General features: G+C 41.1%; 1 protein-coding gene across 1 annotated transcript; it reads right to left on the reverse strand.

Moving 5' to 3' along the window:
* Positions 1-2,419: 2,419 nt before the first annotated feature.
* PRPS1 (phosphoribosyl pyrophosphate synthetase 1) lies at positions 2,420-21,390 on the reverse strand. Its single transcript, XM_081042951.1, has 7 exons — positions 21,113-21,390; positions 12,121-12,304; positions 10,904-11,002; positions 9,472-9,596; positions 6,648-6,821; positions 4,498-4,657; positions 2,420-3,561 (listed from the first exon to the last, which is right to left on the reverse strand). Exons 1-7 carry the CDS (start codon positions 21,232-21,234, stop codon positions 3,469-3,471), a joined length of 957 nt encoding a protein of 318 aa, XP_080899077.1. The 5' UTR covers positions 21,235-21,390; the 3' UTR covers positions 2,420-3,468.
* Positions 21,391-23,149: the final 1,759 nt, after the last annotated feature.

The raw sequence follows: 23,149 nt of genomic DNA on the forward strand, positions 1-23,149 counted from the left end.
CCAAGATTCCATGGAACCTCAAGCTTTATCTGTCATAATTTCGAATGGAATTTGCTTTATTCTTAAGGAGTCTCAGACTGGTGAAAAAGATCTGCAGAAGAAAAACAGGCCTCAAATCATGGCGGAAAACGAAAGCAGGAGGGGAGGTCTTCAGCTGTAGAACCCTTTGCCCTTAAGCCATGACTATCATGACAGAAGCCACCTGTTTCAAGCAGCATTGCCCAGGGGCCAGTGAATGGTTCTGAGGGGAGACCGCCATGTGTGTTTTTGAATAACCACCTGCAAAAGGCCGAGCCTTTCAAAAAGCCTTAGCTGAGAGCCACCATTTGGCAAAAGGCAGCAAATGACTAACAGGCACATAATTGGTCAATCCTCAGTCTGGAAATGAGGTGTGAATGAACTTTGGGGTGTGTTCCCATCCCGTGGTTGTGTTCATTCTAATCTTCCCTTCTCCCATTTGTAGCTATGGAGAGGACAGTATAGATGGCTCTGGTGGTGACATCAGTTACGTGATGTAGAGGACTTCAAAGACACGTGGCCCTCCTAGAACTGAACCTGTTTTTGTCATATGCACTGGGTGCCAAAGGTCTTCTCATGGTCAATGAAAATGAACCCCGGCCAAGGCAACACAAGGGCAAACCAGAGGCAGAGGAAGCCAGGGCTCAGGGCTCCAGGAACCAATCAACTGAAGAAGCATCTGGCTAAAGGCTGGAGGTTCAGACGAAAGGGTGACAGGCTGGCTCCATTTCCTGGCTGAGTGTAATGGCTATTCAAAAATAGGGCACTTACTCCCTCACGGGTCTCTAGTCTGAGTGGTGGGCCCTGAGCGGTAGTGCAGAGCTTCCCTCCTCATCCTTTGAGTTTGTGGGGGAGGTGCCCAGAAGCCAGACTCCTTTCCTGAGGCCTCTTCCCTCTCCCCCACAATCAAGAGCTTAGTCAGAGGGAAATGGTGGAAGGGCAGGACACGGGGAGACAATGTTTTGTCTTAATTGCAAGCTTTTTATGATTCTTAATAACCCTCAGGTTAAGGACTACATGATACTAATGTGCACATTAAGTAAGCCTTTTAGCAGAAAATGCTTCTATTCCAAATCTGGAAGGACTAACAACCCCAATTTGAGAAGAACTAAATCTTTTATAAGGGCATTTATAAGCTTGGGGACTTGAAAAGTTTACCCTTGGTCCAAATACTCTTCCTTGTTTCTGATAGTGGGGGAAGGTGAGGGGATGTGAAATAGACCGCCGTGACGCCTGTTGTTCAAGTGAGCCTACGCTCTCACGCACGGGTAGCTTCCTTTCAGCTGTGCTCATCCCTGCAACTCCATTCGGCTTTGGTGCAGCCTCCTCACACCCCGTGTTCCTGCTGCTGTTCCCCAGTCAAGAATCATTAACCACTTGCCGGGCCACCTGGGTCTCTCCCACTGGAAGGAAAAAGAATGGCCTTGGAGGTGCTTGTGACATTTTGCTGAGTGACCTTCCCCCAGGCTTAGGGATCAGAGGTCGGGACTGAGGGCCTCTTGAATGATCTCAAAACCGTATCCAAGGACCTGGATTACCCAAGGGGGGCGGGGCACAGTATGTTTTATGTCAAAATCTTCTGACATGGCAAACCCTGATTAACTGATTCAATACTTCAGGAAATAGCATTATCAGCAAATTACAACATTGATGCTCCATGTCAGCTTCTCCCAGAACAAAGATTTGGAGTGAGAGAGGACTAGAGGGTCAGAGCCACACTTTTCATATCTCACTTCCGTCCCTTCTGAATCACTTCTTCAAAAGACTCATTGTAAAACAGATATCCCAATATTCAACATAAAGCAAAAACAAACCAGAACCAGGCTTCAAAGATAAGGGAGCACTCTTCACAAAGCCCCAGAAGCATGTAGCTTCCCAAAATAAAAGCCCTTATTTGATGAAACGCAAACAAAATCACTTAAAACTTTGGAATGCATTATAATTCATTCTTAAGTTTTGCACATTTACCTTCCCCACATAGTTATTTAGAAGGGCTGAAATTAAATACCAAATGTATGTCAACTACTGATGTAGGGAAATTTTACCATATTTGGCAAAAGTGGTTCAAAATGAATTATAGAAACTATTCTTTTTCAATAAGAAAATACCTAATTCCTCTCCCCAGGAATAAGAACCAGACATCCAGCAGGCATTATACAGCCTGTAATTCAGGTATATTGCATAGAATTACAGTATATATATATATATATATATATATATATATATAGTTATACATAAACCCCAGAAATCTTAAGTTGAATAAAACTGCTGCCAATATCTTCTCTTGGCTTAACAATGTGGCTAATAGTTTGAAAATAAAGAACAAGTATCGTTGGGCAGCAAGACACCTAAACGAAATCTTTGGCAGACAGAGCAGTACAGATATGATATAGACCCCCGGTCACACAACACAAATACTTTATTAGTTTCCTCTACAAGACCTAGTGACATCAATCTTTTTAACAGAAACTTCAGGTCATTTGAGAGGCCAAACAGATCCAAGGAAGAAAGATGCAAATTAAATACTTAAATTAATCAAAAGGCACTACAATACCACCTGGAACCTTCTACCATGGTGGTAGTGGGCTAAGGAAGATTAAGCTACAGTGAAATAACCTTGTGTAAATGTTAAAGAACACATAGAAAGAAATGAGGTTTGCTTTCCAGAAGACTTTAGTACAATATTCATTTGGGCCCAAGAAGATATTTGGGAAGATATTTGGGCCAGGAAAAGGTCAAGATGGTTGAAGGTCAAGCCAAATAGAGAAGGAATAGGTACAAAAGACTCTAAGCGACAATCTCCAAGCAGAGGGTAATGGATCAGGTTTTTTCCTCTCCAGAAGCATCCACTGCACTGTGTGCTGTCTTTCATCAGCTCCCCTCTGGTCCCCCCCGGCCACCACCTACCAAGAGCTGCCTGCCTTAAAGGGGCTCAGCTATCAGAGCTGGGTTCAGGGCTGCCTACAGCTCTTGTAATTTAGCATAGACCTCAGAAAACTTGTCACATGTTGTGTGTGTGTGTGTGTGTGTGTGTGTGTGTGTGTGTGTGAGTGGCGGGGGCGGGCACTAGGTTGGATTTGCTGCTAGTAGTTCTCAACCAAGGAAACCCTAAAGTATTCACATGTGAAATAGTCTGAACTTCCCCCAAAACATTCAAACACCCCCAATACAACACCCTTCAAAGTCTGAAATCTTGCAGCAGCTGAGCTGTAGTTAAAGCTGCAAGGCTCACAAAATCAAAGAAGCCAGAATAAGACAATGCAGGTAGGAAACCTGAGCAGTTAGTCTCAGTCTGTTTTTCCCTGATTTTGGAAAACACTAATATACCTGATACGGGATGTAGAAAGCTACTGGAGCAAGCTGGGTCTTCTGCTGAGTTTTTCATCAAATACCAAGGGAAAACAAGGAGTGGGGTTCGCTTTATTTTTAAAAGCCTCAGGAGTTATTCTATTATAAAGGGACATGGCTGAACAGATAGGAAACAGATTCCCCATTGTGAGTTCTCCGGATGGCTTCTGCAAGGATCATGGAGATGTCAATCACCTAGAAAGGCAAAAAAAGCACCAGGTTAGTATCACAGACACAGATGACTGTCCAGTTTGCATACCGCTGAGCAGCCCAATGAGAGTCCTTCCTCTTAAGACTGCTGCACTGTGCTGTTTCCCCTCATGAGCTGGCACCCATTCTTCATAACATTTTAAATATAACCACGTAGGATAGTCAAAATGCTAATGGAGGAAAAGTTCTAACTCAGACTCACCAAGATGATGGCGCGTTGGCATCTAAAAATTCTTAGGAATGGAAAAAATATATATATTTGAGTTGAAAAAAATCCTTAAGAATGGGGCTTCAACCGTCCGATTCTACATATTTCATAAAGCTAACAGATTACTATACACATAATTAAACAAAGGCCTTGTCTTTAAAATATATTCAGCATTCAAAATTGAGTGTCTAACAATTATTTGGAGAATTACTTTAAAGCAGTGGTCCCAGGACCTCTGGTTTTGCAGGTCTTGAATGGAGCAAAGGAATCTGCATTTTAACAAGAACACTAGGTAATTAAGTTAGGTTGTTTGCAGAGCAACTTTGAGAGACTCTGCAGTTCTAAGGAGTATACCATCAGTTTAAAGGTTTCACATTATGTCTTGTTTTACTATAAGACTGGGTCTTTAATATAATATAATTAATATAATATGATAATATAAAATAATATAATGAATATAATACTGGGCCTTATGTTAATTTTTGCTCCATAAGACTCATTAGAGCTGATTGTCTGGCTAGGTCTTATTTTCAGGGAAACATGGTAGAGCAATCTGAATTTTTAAACACACGTTTTTGTTTTACTTTTAGATCACAGATCGTGATGACAGACTAAACCCTTAAGAACAAAGCAGGAAATCTGGTAATTCAACATATGTAACCACCTCCTGAATGCTTCGGTGGAGTTTTGTTTTGCAAGAATCTTGCCCTCACCTGTATTTTGGAGCAATGCTTCATCTTATCCTCCTGAGGTATGGTGTTGGTGACTACTACTGCTTCAAAGCATGCGCTGTTAATGCGAGAAATGGCTGGGCCAGAAAAGATGCCATGGGTCAAGATAGCATAAACTCTGGTGGCTCCAGCTGAGAGAAGTCTACAGGAAAAAGCAGAGTTGATTTGGGTTCATCTTGTCACTACAGAATCTGAGTTAGGAAGGAGCAGTGTATTAATCAGCTTGGCTGCCATGCCACAGTCCATAGCTTAAACAGAATTTTATTTCTCATAGTTCTGGAGGCTGCAAAGTCCAAGATCAAGGTGGTAGCAAGGCAGGTTTCTCTTGGCTTGCTGGCTCCTACCATCTCCCTGTGTATTCACACGACCACTCTGACCTCTTTGCGTGTACACATGCATGGGGAGAAGGGGGGCAGTGAGCTTTTTGGTCTCTTATTAAGGGCACCAATCGCATCATAAGGACCCCACCCTGATGACCTCATCTAAACTTAAATATTTCTCAAAGGTCCTATCTCCAAATATCATTGCATTGGGGGTTAGGGCTTCAATGTATAAATTTCAGGGGGCCACAATTGAATCCATACCAAGGAGAGAGAAATGGACTAAGAACTTATCTGAATAGGTTTGGATTCATGTAAAAGAGCTGTAGCAGACTGCTGCACTCAACAAAATCTATTTCCTCTTCTCCCTGGGCATACAGCTGGACTACATTTCCCAGCCTCCCTTGCATAGTTAGGTGTGGCCATGTGACTTAATTCTGGCTATCAAAATGTGGGCACCACTTCCTGGCTAAGCTTATAAAATTCTTCCATAGGTGAGCAATCTTCCATGCTCTTTTCCCTTTTTGGATGGCCAAAACGGAAATAAATGTCTTTGGAAGGATTTTTGGAAGCCACATTTGAAAGGATTCTTGGAAGGCACTGATGCAGTGCCATAAGACTGAAAGAGGAATACTTGCATTGGAGTATGCCATGAACAAGAAAGAAACTGTATCATGTTAAGCCACGGACATTTCAGGGAGTTGACGTGGTATAGCAATTAGCATTACCTTACTAATACTAGAACAAAAGGAATTTTAGGAATACTCCAGGATCCAAATCAGGCCTCATTCAGCACACAAATACTTTTTTGGCACCCATTATATGCCAGGCCCTGTGCAAGGCACGCTTGGAGGTTAAAAAAAAAAAAAAAGTTATGAGAAACAGTGCTGTCTATAGTGGCTTGGATTGTAAGCACTTAAATTTTAAAGGGGAGAGTGATGGGACCTAGTCTTAGGTTTTAGGAAGGATTTGCAAGTGGGATGGCAAAGTGAAAGACGGACTGAGGAGGTAGGAGACCCATGACTGGCAGCAGAGAGAACAGAGAGGAGGCATTTTAGAACAGTGCATGCAAGATGGAAAGTAATTTGAATGAAGGTAGGAGTCTTACTTACTGAGAAGTAAGACTAGGGTTTTAGGCTTAGGTAAAATATAAACATGAGAATACAAAGGGTGCCAAAAAATGTATACACATTTTAAGAAAGGAAAAGTGTATTAAAATCGTAATACTCAATACATACCGATAACAAAAGATGAATACAAGTCACGTTTGACTTCTGCAATTACAAGAGGTGCTCAAAGTGGTTACCATCAGCGTCCAGACACTTCTGATTACGGCCAAGTACTGCTTGAGCAATGTTGACCAGTGTCCACTTGTATACATTTTTTGGCACCCCCAGTATATTTTTGTCTGCTCAGGCCTGTGGATTTCTACCTTAATTTATTTTTATAAAGTATCAAAAGTAGAGTATTCAGAGTGATGAAAAAATTTTGGAAATATAGTGGTGACAGTTGTACAACAGTACGAATGTAACTAATGCCATTGAACCGTATGGTTAAAATGGTTAAAATTGCCAACTTTATGTTATATATCATTTAGCAAAATAAAAAGACAAAAAAACTAAGGAAATCTGGTGGGGGGAGAAAGAGCACTCATCAATTTATACATACTGCGATCCAAGCCTCGGGTGATGAAAAACTCCCAAAGCTAGTTATCATCTCAATTCAGTTCCCACAAGAACCAGCAGGCTTAAGGCACTCAGACAGCTGTCAGCTTTTTACTTCTAACCACCAGCCCCACCGCTCAGCACTCACTTGTCAGCTGCATGGCAGATTGTGCCACAGGTGTCAGCCATGTCATCCACTAGGATGGCCACCCGGTCCTTCACGTCCCCCACCAGCACCATGCGGTCCACTTCATTGGCCTTCTTCCGCTCTTTGTGAATCAGGGCAAAGTCCACATTCAACCGGTCGGCAATGGACGTCACTCTGCAAAAGCAGGTATTCACAGTTAAAACCTGGGGAGAGTGGCTCCTAAGACAAAAGAAACGAACTGAACAATGTGCTTGTTTTCTGGGGGAGAAAACATGAAAACCAACAGTTCCCAGGGCTGGAAGAAAGCAACTATAATTTATTGACATCACAACTGGCTTTTATAGACTAATGCCTCCCTATCTTGAGAGCAGTTTATGAATATAAATTAGAATCCATTCTGCCTTACAGTAGGGGATAGACATATGCCCTCACCAGTTCCAGGAAGCAGCATATTGCTGAGGCACGTTCGCTTAATGAATTCGCAGCAGAAGGGAAGAGACAGAAGATTTAGTTAACTAATGCCAGCAGTGCAGACTGTCCCAGTTTGACATGCGGATGGGGTGAGAAGTGCACCTGAACCCGGCAGAAGAGGAGCAGTAGCCAGCCTGTCCCAATGCCTGTGCCCTCAGCACACTCCCCCCAGTGATCCACCAACTGTCAATGTCAACTGTACCTGGGAACCAAGCTTGGGAGTTCCTTTAATGACGGCTAAAAAGAAAGTTATACCAATTAACTGGGCAAACGGGGCACCTCACTGTACAGCCAAAGTATCTCCAAATTAAAATAGGTTTTCTTTCTTTTTTTTTTTTAATTACAAGAAAATACAAAGCAGACCAGGTGAGACAAAAGACAAATCTGTCTGGTATCAGAGTACCACATGATTCACACAAAGAGAAATTCATTCAGTAAATGACATTGCGGCCCCAGTGACATGTACATCCGTACTCGACTGTGCCGTCCTCGTGTGTGACGAGGCCTGTGCTTTGGGCTTTGTTTTGAATGTACTGGTCCAACCAGAGCACTCTGTCCTATTTCCCTTCTGACAATGGTCACACATCTGAGTTTGTGCTAGACAAGGGAGAACCTGTGACCACATAACAGAGAACACACAAGGTTTGAGCCACAACCCAGTAGACACTGTACCCTGATCTAAATAAGCCACACTCTGTGCTCTCCATTACTACCTCATGGGCACATAACATCTAGTCACCAATCTGCTTGGAATGATGATTCATCCAAGAGAAAGGCACGGTGACTTCAAGCATCCCAATCCATGCTTAACAGCGACAAACTTAGTGATCGACAAAGCATAAAGGACTAGAAAAAGTCACTACCTGTGCCCTTGAGGGGAGAACCCTGTACAGGTCACAACTGCACAGGGATCTGAGCTCCAAATCCTGTCAACGCAGAAGTGAGGGCCACTCACTTTGAAAATACTCCATCACTGTAAGAAAATTATAAACCAAACAACCCACGTCATCTGCTAAAGGCAATTTTTCTGTATCCAACTTTGGAAAGAAAATCCTGCTTGTTTATTTCAAATGTGATTGTTTTCTAAGTCCCATAGCAAGATGTGAAAATAACGCACAAGTTAAGACAAGTATGACAACCACTATTAGGGGGATCTTTTTTAGGCTGTCTCCAGTATTACAGATGGTAACCAGCGATTACATGAGCCTGACAAAGCCATACATCTGGCTGGATAATGGAACTCAAAGTTCTCAGCTTATCAGTACTGTTGAAGTTACTGAAATAAAGAGATTGTTGTGAAACAGTCATTGAAGATTTGAATGGCTTGTAGAGATCTGAATTAGCTTTTCCTAATCATCTGTGTTTTGTAACTTTTCATTCTATTTCCACAACAAGTAGAGCATGTGTCACTTTTGAATGCATTACTAATGAGTGACCCACTAAGGAAATAAAAAGCTCTTAGCGCCATGTGAGCTGTAAAATATTGCAACTGGTAATCCCTGGCAGTTTGTTTAAAATGTTAAGGTCTGGGCTTTAAATAACATTATCACGCTTTATTTTCCTTCCTGCTTAATACTTTAATCCAAAGGATCAAAATGATCTAACCAACAACAGCCTTAAGAGGTATGTAAAGGCTTACTTGTCCACTGTTATCATGTGGTTTGACAGCAGGTGCTGCTCATTAGAAAACCAAATTTCCTCCCCCACTTCCCTATAGGTTTCCAGCAGTATTGTTAGGCCTGCGGGGCCAAGTTACTAACGCGTCACAGTCAGGCCCACAATAGGTACCGAACTATTTAGGGCCCCTCTGCTGCTGTCTTGTCTTTCAGGTAGTGACTCGGGCCAGGAAAGGGGAGTGAGTAAAACTATATACAGCCTGTGTCCCAGCTACCGGTACATCCATTCTGAAGTACTACTTAAAATCTGTCACTTGGATAGAAAAGCATCGCTTTCTGACAACTGTCTGAAAGATTTTCCCAGTACAGAATAATACAAATTTCAGCCCCAATTCGGATCTCTTTTATTTTCTTTCTCTTGCCTGGTTGCACTGGCGAGAACTTCCAATACTATGTTGAAAAGCAGAGGCGATAGGGGACAGCCCTGTCGTGTTCCTGAACATAGAGCAAAGGGCTTCAGTTTTTCACTACTAATTATGAGATTAGCTGAGGGCTTGTCATATATGGCCTTTATTATATTGAGGTATTTTCCTTCTACACCCATTTTATTAAGCATTTTAATCATAAATGGATGCTGTATCTTGTCAAATGCTTGAAACCTATGTCATTTTACTAACCACTGTCACCCCAATAAACTAAAAAAAAAAAAAAACACAGGTAAAAAAACCACCTCTTACCTCTTAGCTCCCCCAGCATCAGGTGAGACAATAGTGCAGTTCCTCCACTCAGAGATGTTCTCCCTTATCCACTTCAGGACAGCAGGCTCTGCGTACAAATTATCCACAGGGATATCAAAAAATCCCTGTAGGAAGGAGCTAGGTCAGTTTTGCTTCGTGTTCCTTCTCTTCCATTTATAAATGACTAACACAAAGAGAATAGTGACTTGTCCAAAGAATACCTTACTGCAGCATTCAGACTGATTAGAAGGCATACTCAGTGTGGGAGGCTAAAAATGGCCTCCTCGAATCCGGGCTGTGCAAGAGAGCCCAGCCACCATGGGCAACGCCAGCCCCTGGTAACCCACAAGTGACCACAGCCACATGAGTGAACCCTTGGGAAAAAGGCCCATGTTAAGCCAAGACCAGAAATACCCAGTCAATGTGCAGACTCACAAGGTAATAAATACTTACTGCTTCATGCTAATAAATGTTGGCCTGGTTCCAGAAGCAAAAGCTAACTGGTAAACCAGTTAGAGATGCCATGGCATACAAACTTAGTGGAAGATATTTATAATGAATAACAGTAACTAGAAGCCAGATCTGTGTTCTAACACCGTGCTTCCCCGAAAATAAGACCTACCCCAAAGATAAGCACCAGTTAAGATCTCAGCATGAAGGACGCATTTAGTACGTTATGACAACGTCCCAGAAGATGACATGCCTGTAACTGAATAAATATAGATTGTTGTACATGAAAAAAATAAGACGTCCCCTGAAAATAAGCCCTACTGGGGCAAAAATTAATATAAGACCCGGTCTTATTTTGGGGGAAACACGGTACTAGTTGCTATAGATTAGTTGTGTTCCTCTTCTATAAAATGGGTATAATCATTTGCCCTATATAACTCACTAGAATGCCTGGCGTAAGCCTTCAATGGTAACGATTTGAAAGTCTCTTTAAAATGTATAAACATAAGGTGGCATTCTGTTCCCCTTACTCTGGGTTTATGCTAGAAAGTAGGTTGCAATATCTGTGGCTCTAAATTTAATGATGACATTAACAGCTCCCATTTATTTGGTTCCCGTCATCAGCCTGGTATTATACTATGAATTTAATATCTTACTTAATACTCATAGTAACAAAGCAGTGTATATTCATAACTCAAATAATCTGCCCAAGGTTATAAAGCTAGTAATCATCAGAGCCTATTCAAACTAGGTCGGATCCCAAAGCCTACTCTGCCCGGAATACGTGACTGCCTCCCTTTCCAACCACCCCAAATGACTAAGACCATAAACTAAGCTTAAAGTGAGGATGTTTAAAAGGTCTAGTTTGAGCTGTACTTGAGCAGTTTTTTTCTTCTCTGCAGTCTTCAGCATTATCAGTCCTCTCCTCCCCCCTTTCTAACTCCCAAGAACCTCTAAGCTAATATTTAGCTTCCACTGATACCTGAATTTGAGAAGCATGCAGGTCCATGGTGATAATATGATCGGCGCCTGCCACAGAGAGCATATTTGCAACAAGCTTGGCTGAGATTGGAGCACGGCTCTAAATGGAGGGGAGAAAAAAAAAATCCAAAAAGCCAATTAAAGAACTCCTTTGCTGAAGCAGCATTTATTTACTGTGCACCTACTTACCATGTTTAAGGCACTGTGCTAACCAGAAAATCCAGAGAAAGTGACGTGGCCACTGAGTAGATCACAATCTAGCATAAATACTAGGTTGAACATCACTTTTCCAACTCAGGATACATATTTAGTATAAGGAAATACCTTCCTATCTTTCCTTTTCTTAATGTACATATTTTCAGCCTATTCAAGTGTTTCCAATGCTCCACTTAAATTAGGCAGACTTACATTCTTTTTTGAAAGAATTTTATTAAAATCTCTTTTAACACATCCATAGTCAAAACTGTATAACACCTAACATGTCTATATTTGAAGATACCACAGTTTATGTTGTAAGTTATATCACTCCCTTACTCATCTGGAGGTCAACCTTCCAGTGACCTCAAGCCCCTTAAGTAACAGGTAAACACATCTGCTGTACTGTAAAATGGCAAAGCCCATGCCCTTTACTCTACACTCTGTAGGAGCACTGTACTCTATTGGGATAAAACATCTGGCCTTCTCCCAGGCACTGTATATAAAATCGGGTACTGATGACAATAGACAATAGACTTGCAAAGTTTTATGTATATGCTTTATCCTCTAATATGTACCAGATAAACAAGGTGAGGTGTGTGTGTGTACATGTGTATAATGAGACCAAGTATTCATGTAACAGACTTCAAGTTTTATGAAGAGATCACAATGATGACCCCAAAGGGGTCCCAGAGGATCTATCAAAGTTCAAAAAAAATTTCTGTTCCATTGGAGCTGGTACTAAAGTCTCGCTGATACAATTGAAAAACAGCAGTGAGCTAGTAAAGTCATATACGTATGACTGGAATAAAATATACAGACTGCAAATGTGTTGCTTTACACCAGTTACATATTGACTGTTTTGAAAATTCGGTAATGCCTAACAGAATGCGAGAAATAATACTCTCCAAATGTATATCTGATGATGAAGGGATGATTTGGAACTTTGGCCAGTGCTCATGCTTCCCCTGATTTAAGAAAACAAAAAACAAACTTGTTTCATAAAGGAGATTAGGCTCCTACCTTATCCTTCTTATCCTGCCGGGCGTAAGGGAAGCACGGTATCACTGCCGTAACGCGGCTGGCTGAAGCAATCTTGCAGGCATTGATCATAATCAAAAGCTCCATCAGATTGTCGTTAATTTCACCACAGCCGCTCTGAACAATGTAGACATCCTCTCCTCGTACACTTTCGCCAATTTCCACGCTACAACCAGGCAAGGAAGGACAACAAAAACAATCGATTTGAAAGCACTATATGAACTATGCTTCCACACACAGTCAGGCCGAAAAAGCATAGCTTCCCTACTAGTACGCTATGAAGGGGTTACACCTGCATGTGGGCGTTGATCCCCTCAGACGTCAGGAGGCTCCCTGGAGGAGCCCTTGTACCAGAAGCGGTCTACTGCCCCAGTTTACTCCAGTACACTATCCAAATATTACCTATTTTTATATGGGACACAACATGAAAAAGACTGGCTAGAGTACTTACAAGTAATTGAACCACAATTTCAGTTAGGCGGCTTATATCTCATTTCAGGTACATAACATGTGAATGCAAATTTGATACAGCATCTGTGACTGTCACAATCCACATATAACAAAAGTAGAAAGATCATATAAGGAATGAATCACTACGGTTCTATAATGATGCCTTCTACAGAAGATCTCACCACACTTACCATATGGGCCAGTTCACTCAAAGAATAATGTTCCTATGCCAGTCACTGTGGTAGGCGCCAGGGATACAATGGAGAGTAAAACAGATGTAGTCCTTGCCCTCATTCTAAGCTAACTGTCCTCCGGTCCAATCAGTAAGTCTTGCTTTAAAAAATTCCACAGGAAGTTACTATAACTACGGAGTAGGGCTATCTTTTATCACAAAATGAAAGTGTTAGTATCTATACTCGGATCCTTACCAAGAATAACTTATGATTAAAAAATAACCTCAGTGACACCTCAAAACAACACCATTTTCCCTATGAATCCTCTAGGTGAGGGGTATTTGTGGGTGCACATAGGTGCATGCGTATGTAGTATGTGTAAAAGAGACGTAAACCAGAATGGTTGATAACACCTATTGATTAAGAGAAAAACTTCCTCAACAAGAGATAATTCCATTGCCAGAAGAAGCTGATAATTATTATTTAATTATTAGGTGATAATTGTTATTTAATATTTATTCCTTTCCAAGCCAAGTAATAATGGAAAGGATGCTACATTTGAAAAGAATGGGGTTAGTTTATATTATGAAGCAAGAAAAATAAAAGTAAATGGTAAAAAAAAAAAAAATCAAACCAGAAACCAATTAGAACAGGGAAGCTGAGATTACTGGTAGCTAGAACAAAAAGGAAAACACATTAGTTTGTGATATCTGGAGACAAACCTCCGTGCACTAAATTCAAGAAATATTTTATACTAGAGATCCTTATGTTAAAAGTGCCTTATTTGATCAAACCAATAATTTAAGTTCCTACATCAAGAAACTAGAAAATGGGAAATATCAAACCCAAAGTAAGCAGAAAGGAGAAAATAACCATAAGGGTAGAAATCAATGAAATTGAAAACAGTATAGCAATAAGAAAAGCCAATGAAACCAAAAGCTGGTTCTTGGGGGAAGGGGACTCAATAAAACTGATAAACCTCGAGGAAGACTGACCTAAAACAGCTTCACTGGAGAATTCTACCAGTTAAAGAATGAACATGAATTCTGCACAATCCTTTCCAGAAAACAGATGAGGAGGGATTGTTGTCCAAATCATTTTATGAGGCTGGTATTACCCAGATACCAAACCAGAGAGAGGCAATATAAAAAGGAAAACTACAGAGGGGGAGACGGGTAGGTGTGGTTACAAGAGGGCAACAGGAAGGATCCTTGCCATAGAAAACTTTTTGTATCTTGACTGCATCAATGTCAATATCCTGCTTGATGCATTATACCGTAGTTGTGCAAGAAAACTGCAGTCTGGAAAAACTATACTTTGGAACTTTGGGAAAACTGGGTAATGGGTACAACTGACTCTCCATATTATTTCTTAAAATTGCATGTGAATTTACAATTCACATTCTTCCCACTACCTGGAATGTTCTTTCTATACCTAGCTCGTTCATTTCTCAGGTCTCCAATCAAAATACCTTCCCTGACCATCTTATGAAAAGTGACTTCCCTGAGAACCTATCAGATTAAAAGTGACCTAAAATTAAATACGAACCAATAGCACTGTATGGACTTTCTTTGCATACTAATTTGAGCAAATTGTAAAACAAAAAGAAAAAACAAAACAAAAAAACCCACATTTATGAGACAAGGAAATTTAAACACTAGCTAGTTACTTGATATTAAAAGATTACTGTTAATATTTTTAGGCAAGAAAATGGTATTGTGTCTACTGAAATATATATGGGTGACATAATACCTGGGTTTGCTTCAAAATAATTCAATTGCAGGCAGGTGTATGGAGAGAGAATAGATGAAACACAATTAGCCATAAACTGCCATAAACTGAATTGGGTGATGGGTACATGGGGGGTAGGGTAGGTGGGATTATGCTATTCTCTCTACTTCTGCATGTTTGGAATATTCCACAATAAAATTAAATAACATGACCCTCCCCAGTTATTCTCTCATCACCCTAGTTATTCCCTTCAGAACACTTGTCACAATTTCTTATTGCCTTATTTTTTTCATGCACTTGTTTATTGCCTGTCTCCTCCACCAGAATGCAATCTCCACGAAGGCAGGGACCAGATCTGTAATGTTCATCTGTCTCCCAGCCAGTGAGTGTCAACATTACACAAAGAGTGAATGAACGAATGTCCCTCAGGGTTAGGCTGCCTCTTGGATCGACTCACTTTAGACAGAATGTATGAACTGTCTGCAGGCTTGCTTACTGTGAAAATTTGGAAGATTGACTTTTATAGTCCCTCATGCTAGAGGCACGTGGGTCCAACATGTTTCCTCAAAAGGTTTTGACAAATCTGTTCATACCCTTCTACAGATACTCAGCTGATAGATACTTATTCTGTGGTAGAACCACAAATTGATGGGCCCAATAGGAGGTGACAGCTACAAAGAATTTTATGGATTTTATGGTGGGATCCTGAAATAGTGATACTGAGCAATATAATGAACAATATAGCAATTTTGTGGACCCAGCTGAACTGACCAGCCTTGAGAAACAACTGAGTCTGTCAGCAACGTCAACTATGCCAAATGCCAAAATGCTTTCTGAAGCAGTCTTCATAATTCAAATGGACTGGCTGGAGGGAGCCAAGGAGGGCTTTCTAGAAGGGCAGCTTGCACGTTTCCCAAAGTGTAGGCCCTAGAATGGCGCTGCCCCACATGGGAGTCACTGACCTCACGTGGTTACTGAGCACACGAAATGCGGCTAGTGTGACTGAGGAACTGAATTGAGACGTACTGCAAGTGTAAAATATACACTTTGTTTTTTGACAATCTAGTTGGCTTTATTAGGCAATCACGAATCAGCCAGCGTCCCATCTAGCAGCTAGAGGGGCACTCCCTAAAATACATACCTTCCTGCTAACACAGTATATATAAAAGGAAAACTATCTCAAATTTTATACTGATTACATGTTAAAACTGTAATATTTTGGATATACTGGGATAAATATATTATTAAAATTAAAAAACAAAAATAGAAAGGACGAAATAACACCACCTGGAGGTGAACGTATTCTGCAAGGTACTCATTGTGGTAGGCCCAATGACAAAAGGCAGTGGTAGTTTAGAGGGACTAACACTCCCTGCCCTTTTGAGAGATTCCAGGATAAAAGGGTCCCTTCTATGTATTATGGTACACAACTCTAGGGTCCTGACCAAGTACCTCAAATATTTGAGCCACTTCAAAACTCAAGAAAATTTGAACCCCACCCACAGTCATCCCCCACACGTCACTTCCTTGACCGAGATCTTCATTTCCCTGAGGGAGAACAAAAGTCAGGCATGTTGATTTCTAATAAAAAGTCAACTGTGTCCTCTGCGTCTGGTACTGGACGCCTGTGGCTCTTCTTTCAGTCAAGTACACAGACATCTGTGCTCCAGACATGCACTTGCCAGAGTCAGGTTGTTTGATTAGGAGCTAGGGAACGGCATTTTGACAATTGAGCCAAGACAACATGTAGAAAGGGATGGGCTAATTGACCATTCTCAAGTTTTCCTATTATCAAGTAAGACCAGGAAACAACATACTTAGTCCATGGTAGCTTATCTGTCTTTATAAATGCTTCAACTATCAGACTCAATACAAAAAAATACTCACAAAATTCCTTACATCGTCCATTATGTTACTCAATATAATTATTTAAGGATCCTTACCCATAAAATTCTTAGAATTTTGTGCCTGAAAGTTTCTAAAGAGTTTTATGAAAACAAAAACTACATAATCCATTGCATATGCCTTTATCCCTTTGGCTGCCAGAAAGGGATACAGTTAAAGTAACACTAAACTTCAGTAATCACTTTATGCCAAATTCTTGGCACAATTACTATCATCCTTTGTTCTATAAGGTTTCTAGAGTATCTACTTAATGAGCCTTTTTCATGTTGACTATCATGAAACACACTTCAAATCCTTTCTTGAAAGCAGGTAAGGTATTATAAAATTATCACTGCCAAGTTAAACAACAGAGAGAATTTGCTAAATACATAGCTTTAACAGAGGTGTTCCTTTAAAAATTATATTCTAACTTCACATAAGGTTTGAAAAATAATTCTTAAAAAAAAAATCACCAGTTACCACCCACCACAATCACTAGGTACCATTTCTGTGTTATCACCTGATGATAATCAACCAACAGTTCAGCCATTTCCCAAAGCCAAACCTAGACTAAAACTTCCCCTCAAGCATAGAAGCAGCATGTTACCACCAGGAATCCGTCTAATAACTTGAAAAAGTTATTTAACGAAGTGGTACAAGTAAACAAGGATACTGCTTGTTGTACTGTGTGTAATTCTAATTTCACTAATACAGACCAATGTTTCCCTCCATTAGCATTTTTTTAGGATTATATGATACAGATGTTCACAAAGCCTTTAAAAGCCCATGAACTACCCTCAGGTCATACAGCTTGGTCAATCAACAGTTCAATGAACCCTCAAGAAATCTTAATATTATTCTTATAACTTCCTCTAAGAGGTAAGTTAGGCAGTGATTGATGGCACAACACTTATGCCTACCTAAAAAACCTGTTTGCTTTTAACATAATATATCAGGTAGAAAGGCCTGGTTTAGTTATTTGAAGGATAACAGGCCTTGTTCTCTCCCTCTAGCTAATGGTGTGTTCTCCGAATGGCTGTGGGCCAATCATTCTCCCAGCCGTTCTGGAGAGGCCAGGTGACTGGCTTTGTCCATCCAATGAGAAAACTGGCTTCTCCTTTACCCTTTCCTTTAGCATCAGGCATAAGTGCATTGAATGAGCACAGAATGTTAAAAAACACAAAAAGGAAATAAAGTAAATCTAAAATGCAGGTGGTATTCTTAAGAAAATATTAAGAATTTAGACAGAGATGTTGGCATGTGCAAAACACATGGGATTAATTAACGAAAGGATATGGTTCTTAGGAAAATCCTAGGCAACCAAAATTAAGTTTTTCCCCTCTCAGCCTATTGAGAGTAACCAAATAAACCGAAGTTTGAAGAGAATCAAGTCAAAAATTTTTGTATATTCAAGAGTTTTAAAAGCCCGATGAGATACTGTATCAACAAAACTGTTAAAGCACAGTAATACCCAGATTTGGGAAAGTTACTTAACCTCTGAATCCTTCACTCGTAAAATGGGGATAGTGAGAGTAACTCCTCATAGGAGTATTGAGAGGGTTAAATATGATGTGTATAAAGTGCTTAGCATCTGAACTAGCACATCATAAGCATTCACTATACATTAATTATTATTAATATCGTTGTTATTGCTGGTGAGAATGGAAATTGGTTCAACTTTTCTGGAGACCAATTTGGCAATAGGTATTCAAAAGCCTAAAAAATGGTATATACCCTTTAAGCCTAACGTATTCCCCTTCTAGGGATTTACCCTAAGAAAATATTCAGAAATAGGGTGTATTTGAGATCTTGCTCTCCGGCATATGCAGTTAGTCAGTTTGGCTCAAACTCTTATAAAAATTATCTAAAAAAGAAAGAAAGAAAGAAAGAAAATAATCAGAAATGGTCAAAGATTTATGTTCAGGATTTTCATATTAAAAGCATTAGACCAAAAATACCTAATAATAGGGACTAGGTTATCTGAAATTATGGTAAAACCATTAAGACAAATACTGTTTAAAAGCTGTTTCAAACCATGTCGACTAAATATTAAGGGGAGGAAACTATTCAAAATATATTGCTAAGTGAAGAAAGCTATAAACATGTCTCACATTTTCGAAAAAGTATATGAGTATATACACAAACATCTGGAAGGTCAGACATCAAATGTGAACAGCCAGGCGGTGGAATTTTTTGGGATGTCTTTTTTCCATATCATCTGCAGTGCCTCCACCACCCCTTCTTATCAACATTTACTGTACATTTATTGCATCAGACAGTGTTCTAAGAGCTTCAGTCCTATCTCAGTTCATCCTCACAATAACTCTATGGGTAGGTACTACTTTACAGATGAGATCACGGAGGCAAAGAAAGCCTCAGGATTCAATTCTAGGTTCTCCAAGACCAGAGCCTACGTTTTTAAACTCTCGTAAACTATTATATTTGTGTATGTGAAATGTACCACTTACATGTATGTATGTTTCCCAAATAACTGGACAGCAAAGGATGATCCTGATGACTTCAAAAGAAAAGGCACTTTGCTCAAGAGAGCATCAACTCCTGAGATTCTGCCAAATTGTAGCAAATAGCAGAACTGTCTCACTTGAAGATGGGCTCTGCAGTCCTCCATCTGATGACCCACAGTACCCACTGAGCTGCCCTGTCCACGACCTGTAGATCTCAAGAGTCACACGGAGCAGCAGTTACCATTTCTGCAGTGCAGAAAAGCCAAAGGTTGGTGGGAGGGGGAGCTCCATAAACAACATAGTCGATTATGAGGATTTCAGAACACCTAAGGAACCAAAGAGCTAATGATTTAAGCCACAAACAAGGAAACCTAACCAGTGAGCAATTTTCCACATTGGGCTTAATCTTCCCAATGTTTCCAAGCATGTTACTGTCCAGTTGTTTAAAAATGAAATCAGCCTAATATGTCAGTAGATTGGGATTGCTGATAAATTCAGGTAAACCAATCAGTAGAAAACTAAGTTGTCCTTCCCCTCCCCTCTCCCAATATAGCCTCAGGTTCTGGTGTGTTTTATTATGCAGAGGGTCAAGGTTTAGCAAGGAAGAGTCTTTGTACTTTTCCTAGAAGCACAGGAAAAGCATTTAATAACCACAGTCCTCTAAGAGGACCAAAAAAAAAAAAAAAAACAACCCTCTAAATGAAAATCATTCTCGTCCCCTAGCTATACTGCCACTTGTAAAGTCTGGTCCTGTTTTGTCTCCTTTATTACAGCCCATGATTCATAATGGTGTGGTCAAAGCTGAAGTCGGCAGCTTTGCTAGCCTCTTTCGACTAAGGTATTGCCTGGTTACAGATGGCATCAGTGTTTGCACTATCGTTTGCATCACAACCAGCGGCACAATAATCAAGCATTCAAAAGGAAACTGTCCACTCCAGATGAATGCTTTTTCTTTTATCAGCAGTGTCTAAAAAGTATAAGGGGAGTTACAGTTTGGTAATAATTTTAAAGAAAGAAAAATGGAAATAAAAGCATTTATGAAAACATGTTCCAAGCAATCTTATTTAACTGATCATTAAGTTTGGTGCAAGCTTTCCCTTTCACAGATGACGGTATCTGTAAGATTTTGAGCACTGCTCTGATTTGATCAACAGGGTAATGACAAAACACAAAGTAGGCCTATCAGAACCAGAAGATTATATGTTTAGGTGGAAGGGGTACTGAAAAGCTCAGATAACCAAGTTATGTCTAAGATGGCCTCAAGGTGCAGGAAGACGGTGGGAGTGGGGGGGGGAGGAAGCAAGTTTAATTAGCAGGGCAAGGAAAAAAACTTGAGTTGCAACGCACTATGCTGATCCAGGTCTTCTACTCTGTTATCTTCCGTCAATTATCTTAACTTTCAAAACTGTTTCCTAAATTTCCCATCCAGCACCAAGAGAAGTGGGTAAGTTCAGGGCAGACTTTGCCAAAAAATAAATACGCTTTTGTATTATCTGTACTAGTAGCTGCACTGGGGAAGGTCAAGGATTCCAGGATTAAGGTTCCCTAAGATTTTCTGGATGGCTCAAGCTGAGATGCTGGTAATCAGGATGCACTTAATGCATCACACTAGCTGATCAACTAGATTTAACATTAAGTATGGCTCCGAGGCTAAGGTTCTGAAGATGTGAAAAGCCAACGCTAGTCAATCTGAGGAAGTGTTCAGTAATACTTTTGGCGCCTTCAGTACATAACGTTAATTTCACTCAAAACCAAACCCAGCACAATTTCGAATTGAAAAGCTGCTTCTTAGATTCTACAAGAAACACCAGGAGGGCTCAGTACGCAGTATGTTCTCCCATTGTAGGACTGACACCCATACAAACTGGTTCAAGAGCTGAAGCGGCACCTGTCCAGCCTGAGTGGTTCAACAGTGAAGCCACAAGGCCACGTGTCCCCACAGCCTAGACTAAGCGTCCTTATCCTCCCGTCGCTCTAGGCAGCCAATATCCATAGGCTGGGTCCTCCAGCCCCTGCCTTCAGACCCAGAAGCTTCGCCTCAAGCTCCATATTGACTCCAACCCTCAACACGGTGAGAAGCAATGTGACCCTTCCGCGAGAGATGAAATAACGGAAACAGCCGGTAGAGCACGCTCCCCAGAGTTGCCCCTTCCCCCACACCCGGTCCCCCAGAACTCACGCGGCGGCCCCATCCCCCTATCCTCTGCGTCCCAATCGTCGCCCCCGTCGCCAGGCAGGTGAGGCCGGTCATGGTCCCAGCTTCGTTCTTACCAGGTCTCCTGGTTGCTGAATTTCTTAGTCACCACCTTGCCTAGCTCCAGGCCCAGGCGGTCAGCAATTTTCTGGGATAAGTCCTGGTGAGAACTGCCGCTGAAGATTTTGATATTCGGCATCTTGGCCAACTACCCTAGGCACTCTTTGCCCAGTGATCACTGCCGCTGCCGAGATGCAAACCGAGGTCGGCTCAGAGACTCAGTACTAACGCTTGGCGTTGCTACTCCGCCATCTTACATTCCCGCCCCGCGCTCGGCTCTAAATTGCTCAGTGCCAAGGAGGCGGGGCTACCAGGCAAGTCCACACCCCGATTAGCTGAGCGACAGAGAGGGGCGGGTCCTCACTGTAGCTTCGCCGGCCTCTGACACTCTCAGGTATTGGCTGGAAGCCATGAGGGGGCGAGGCTAATAGCCCCGCCCCTGTAGCTTGGCAGTCGGGAGAACTCGGAAAGAGCGCCCAAGCGTTGGGCGCTTGACTGGGGTTGGAGGGATGCTGGTGACGCGGAGTGCTAGATTGTTCCGCAAGCGGGAAACCAGCCACGCTTTTTTTTTTCTTTCTTCAGCGCCAGAAAGTAAGTCTGCCTCTGGTTTAGTTTCTTGTAAGAAAATCTATTTAATGCAATATGTAGGTGATGTATTATAGAAATGTACACTTGAAACCTATATAAATTTACTAACCAATGTCACCCCAGTACATTTATTTATTTATAAATAAATAAATAAAATCTGTTTATCAAGATGACAGCCACAGATCATCAGAATGAAGGGGAGATTTCTGAACATGAGTTTGCATGTTTCTGGACATGAATGATTTTTATCTCTGTATAAGGACCAGTCTGAATTAACGCACATTTCCATCACAGAGACACCCATAGCATAGGTGTATCCAAAGGGTTTGTTTGCCCTTTGTAATTGCACAGCCTCTCCTGTGCCTGGATGGCAAGTCCCAAGGGGAAAGTGATAGGGCACACCATCTGCATCATCCAGACACTACGAGAGAAAGCTGTGTTTTATTTCTACCGCTGGGACCAAGTATGTTCAAACAAGTGAAGGAGTATGGATTTGTCAAAATATCTGGGCAATAAAGGTCTGATTTATCTAACCCTTGGAAAGGAAAGAAAATCTAGTATACTTACAGGACTTTGGACAAAGAGCCGTGAACGAATCAGAAAACCTGGTTTTTGGTCCTATCTGCCTCATGTGAGCCTCAGCAGCATCATCTGCTTATTGCTAATGTGGCCTTTTGCACCATGCTTTGTTATTTGTATGATGATACTTGCTAATTGGACCAAAGAGAGCTTTTATTCTTATACCACATTTTTGTTAGGTATATTCCAACCATGGGTTAGAAGAGAGAAATCATACAATTTTAGAATCATACAAATTTACTTATGAGCACTATAGTGCTCATAATTACAAACTGTAAAAAGAGAAGAGACTTCAGAAATCATCTGATCTACTAGCTGCATTTTACATACGGTGAAGCTGAGACCCAGAAATAGGAAGGGATTTGTTTAAGGGGCGAGGGCTGAAAATACTCAAAGCAGCACCCTATCTTTCTCTTCCTGCCATTTTCAGCAGTGTCCATGGAGGACCTCTCCTTTTGACCTGTTTTCATACTTTCTCAAGTTCAGAAATTTAATGTAGGCCCAGATGTGTAGGAATACGTGGAGAAGGAAGTAAACTCCAAGGCAGAATGTTGGTAGTCCTCCATCACAGTTCCTTCATCAAATATTACTGTGCACTTTATTGCATACAAGGCAGTGGGCTAGGCATGGAGAGGACTGTAAATTATTAGCCCCTGAAGAATTTGTAAAGATGTATTGAATACTGTTTACGGGCCAGGCCAGGTTCTGGGCACTGAGAATAGAGCAGTAAACAATCAAAAACCCCTCACGGACTTTACATTCTGAAACAACAAACATGTAAAAAAAGAAAACACGTACTACGTCAAATGGTGATAAATGCTATGGAGAAAAATCAGGCAAGGAAGTGGGATAATGTGCCATGGTGGTGGTGGAGGGTGGGAGGAGTA

This window comes from Rhinolophus hipposideros (assembly GCF_964194185.1).
Source record: "Rhinolophus hipposideros genome assembly, chromosome: X".
NCBI lineage: Eukaryota > Metazoa > Chordata > Mammalia > Chiroptera > Rhinolophidae > Rhinolophus > Rhinolophus hipposideros.

Bases quoted from the DNA above. Each gene is read 5' to 3' on its own strand.
- PRPS1 (XM_081042951.1), bottom strand. From the start codon at position 21,234: ATGCCGAATATCAAAATCTTCAGCGGCAGTTCTCACCAGGACTTATCC. The intron at 12,305-21,112 runs GTAAGAACGAAG...GCCTGGTTGTAG, and splicing joins TTCAGCAACCAGGAGACCTG to CGTGGAAATTGGCGAAAGTG. The intron at 3,562-4,497 runs GTGAGGGCAAGA...TTGCCTTTCTAG, and splicing joins AGCATTGCTCCAAAATACAG to GTGATTGACATCTCCATGAT.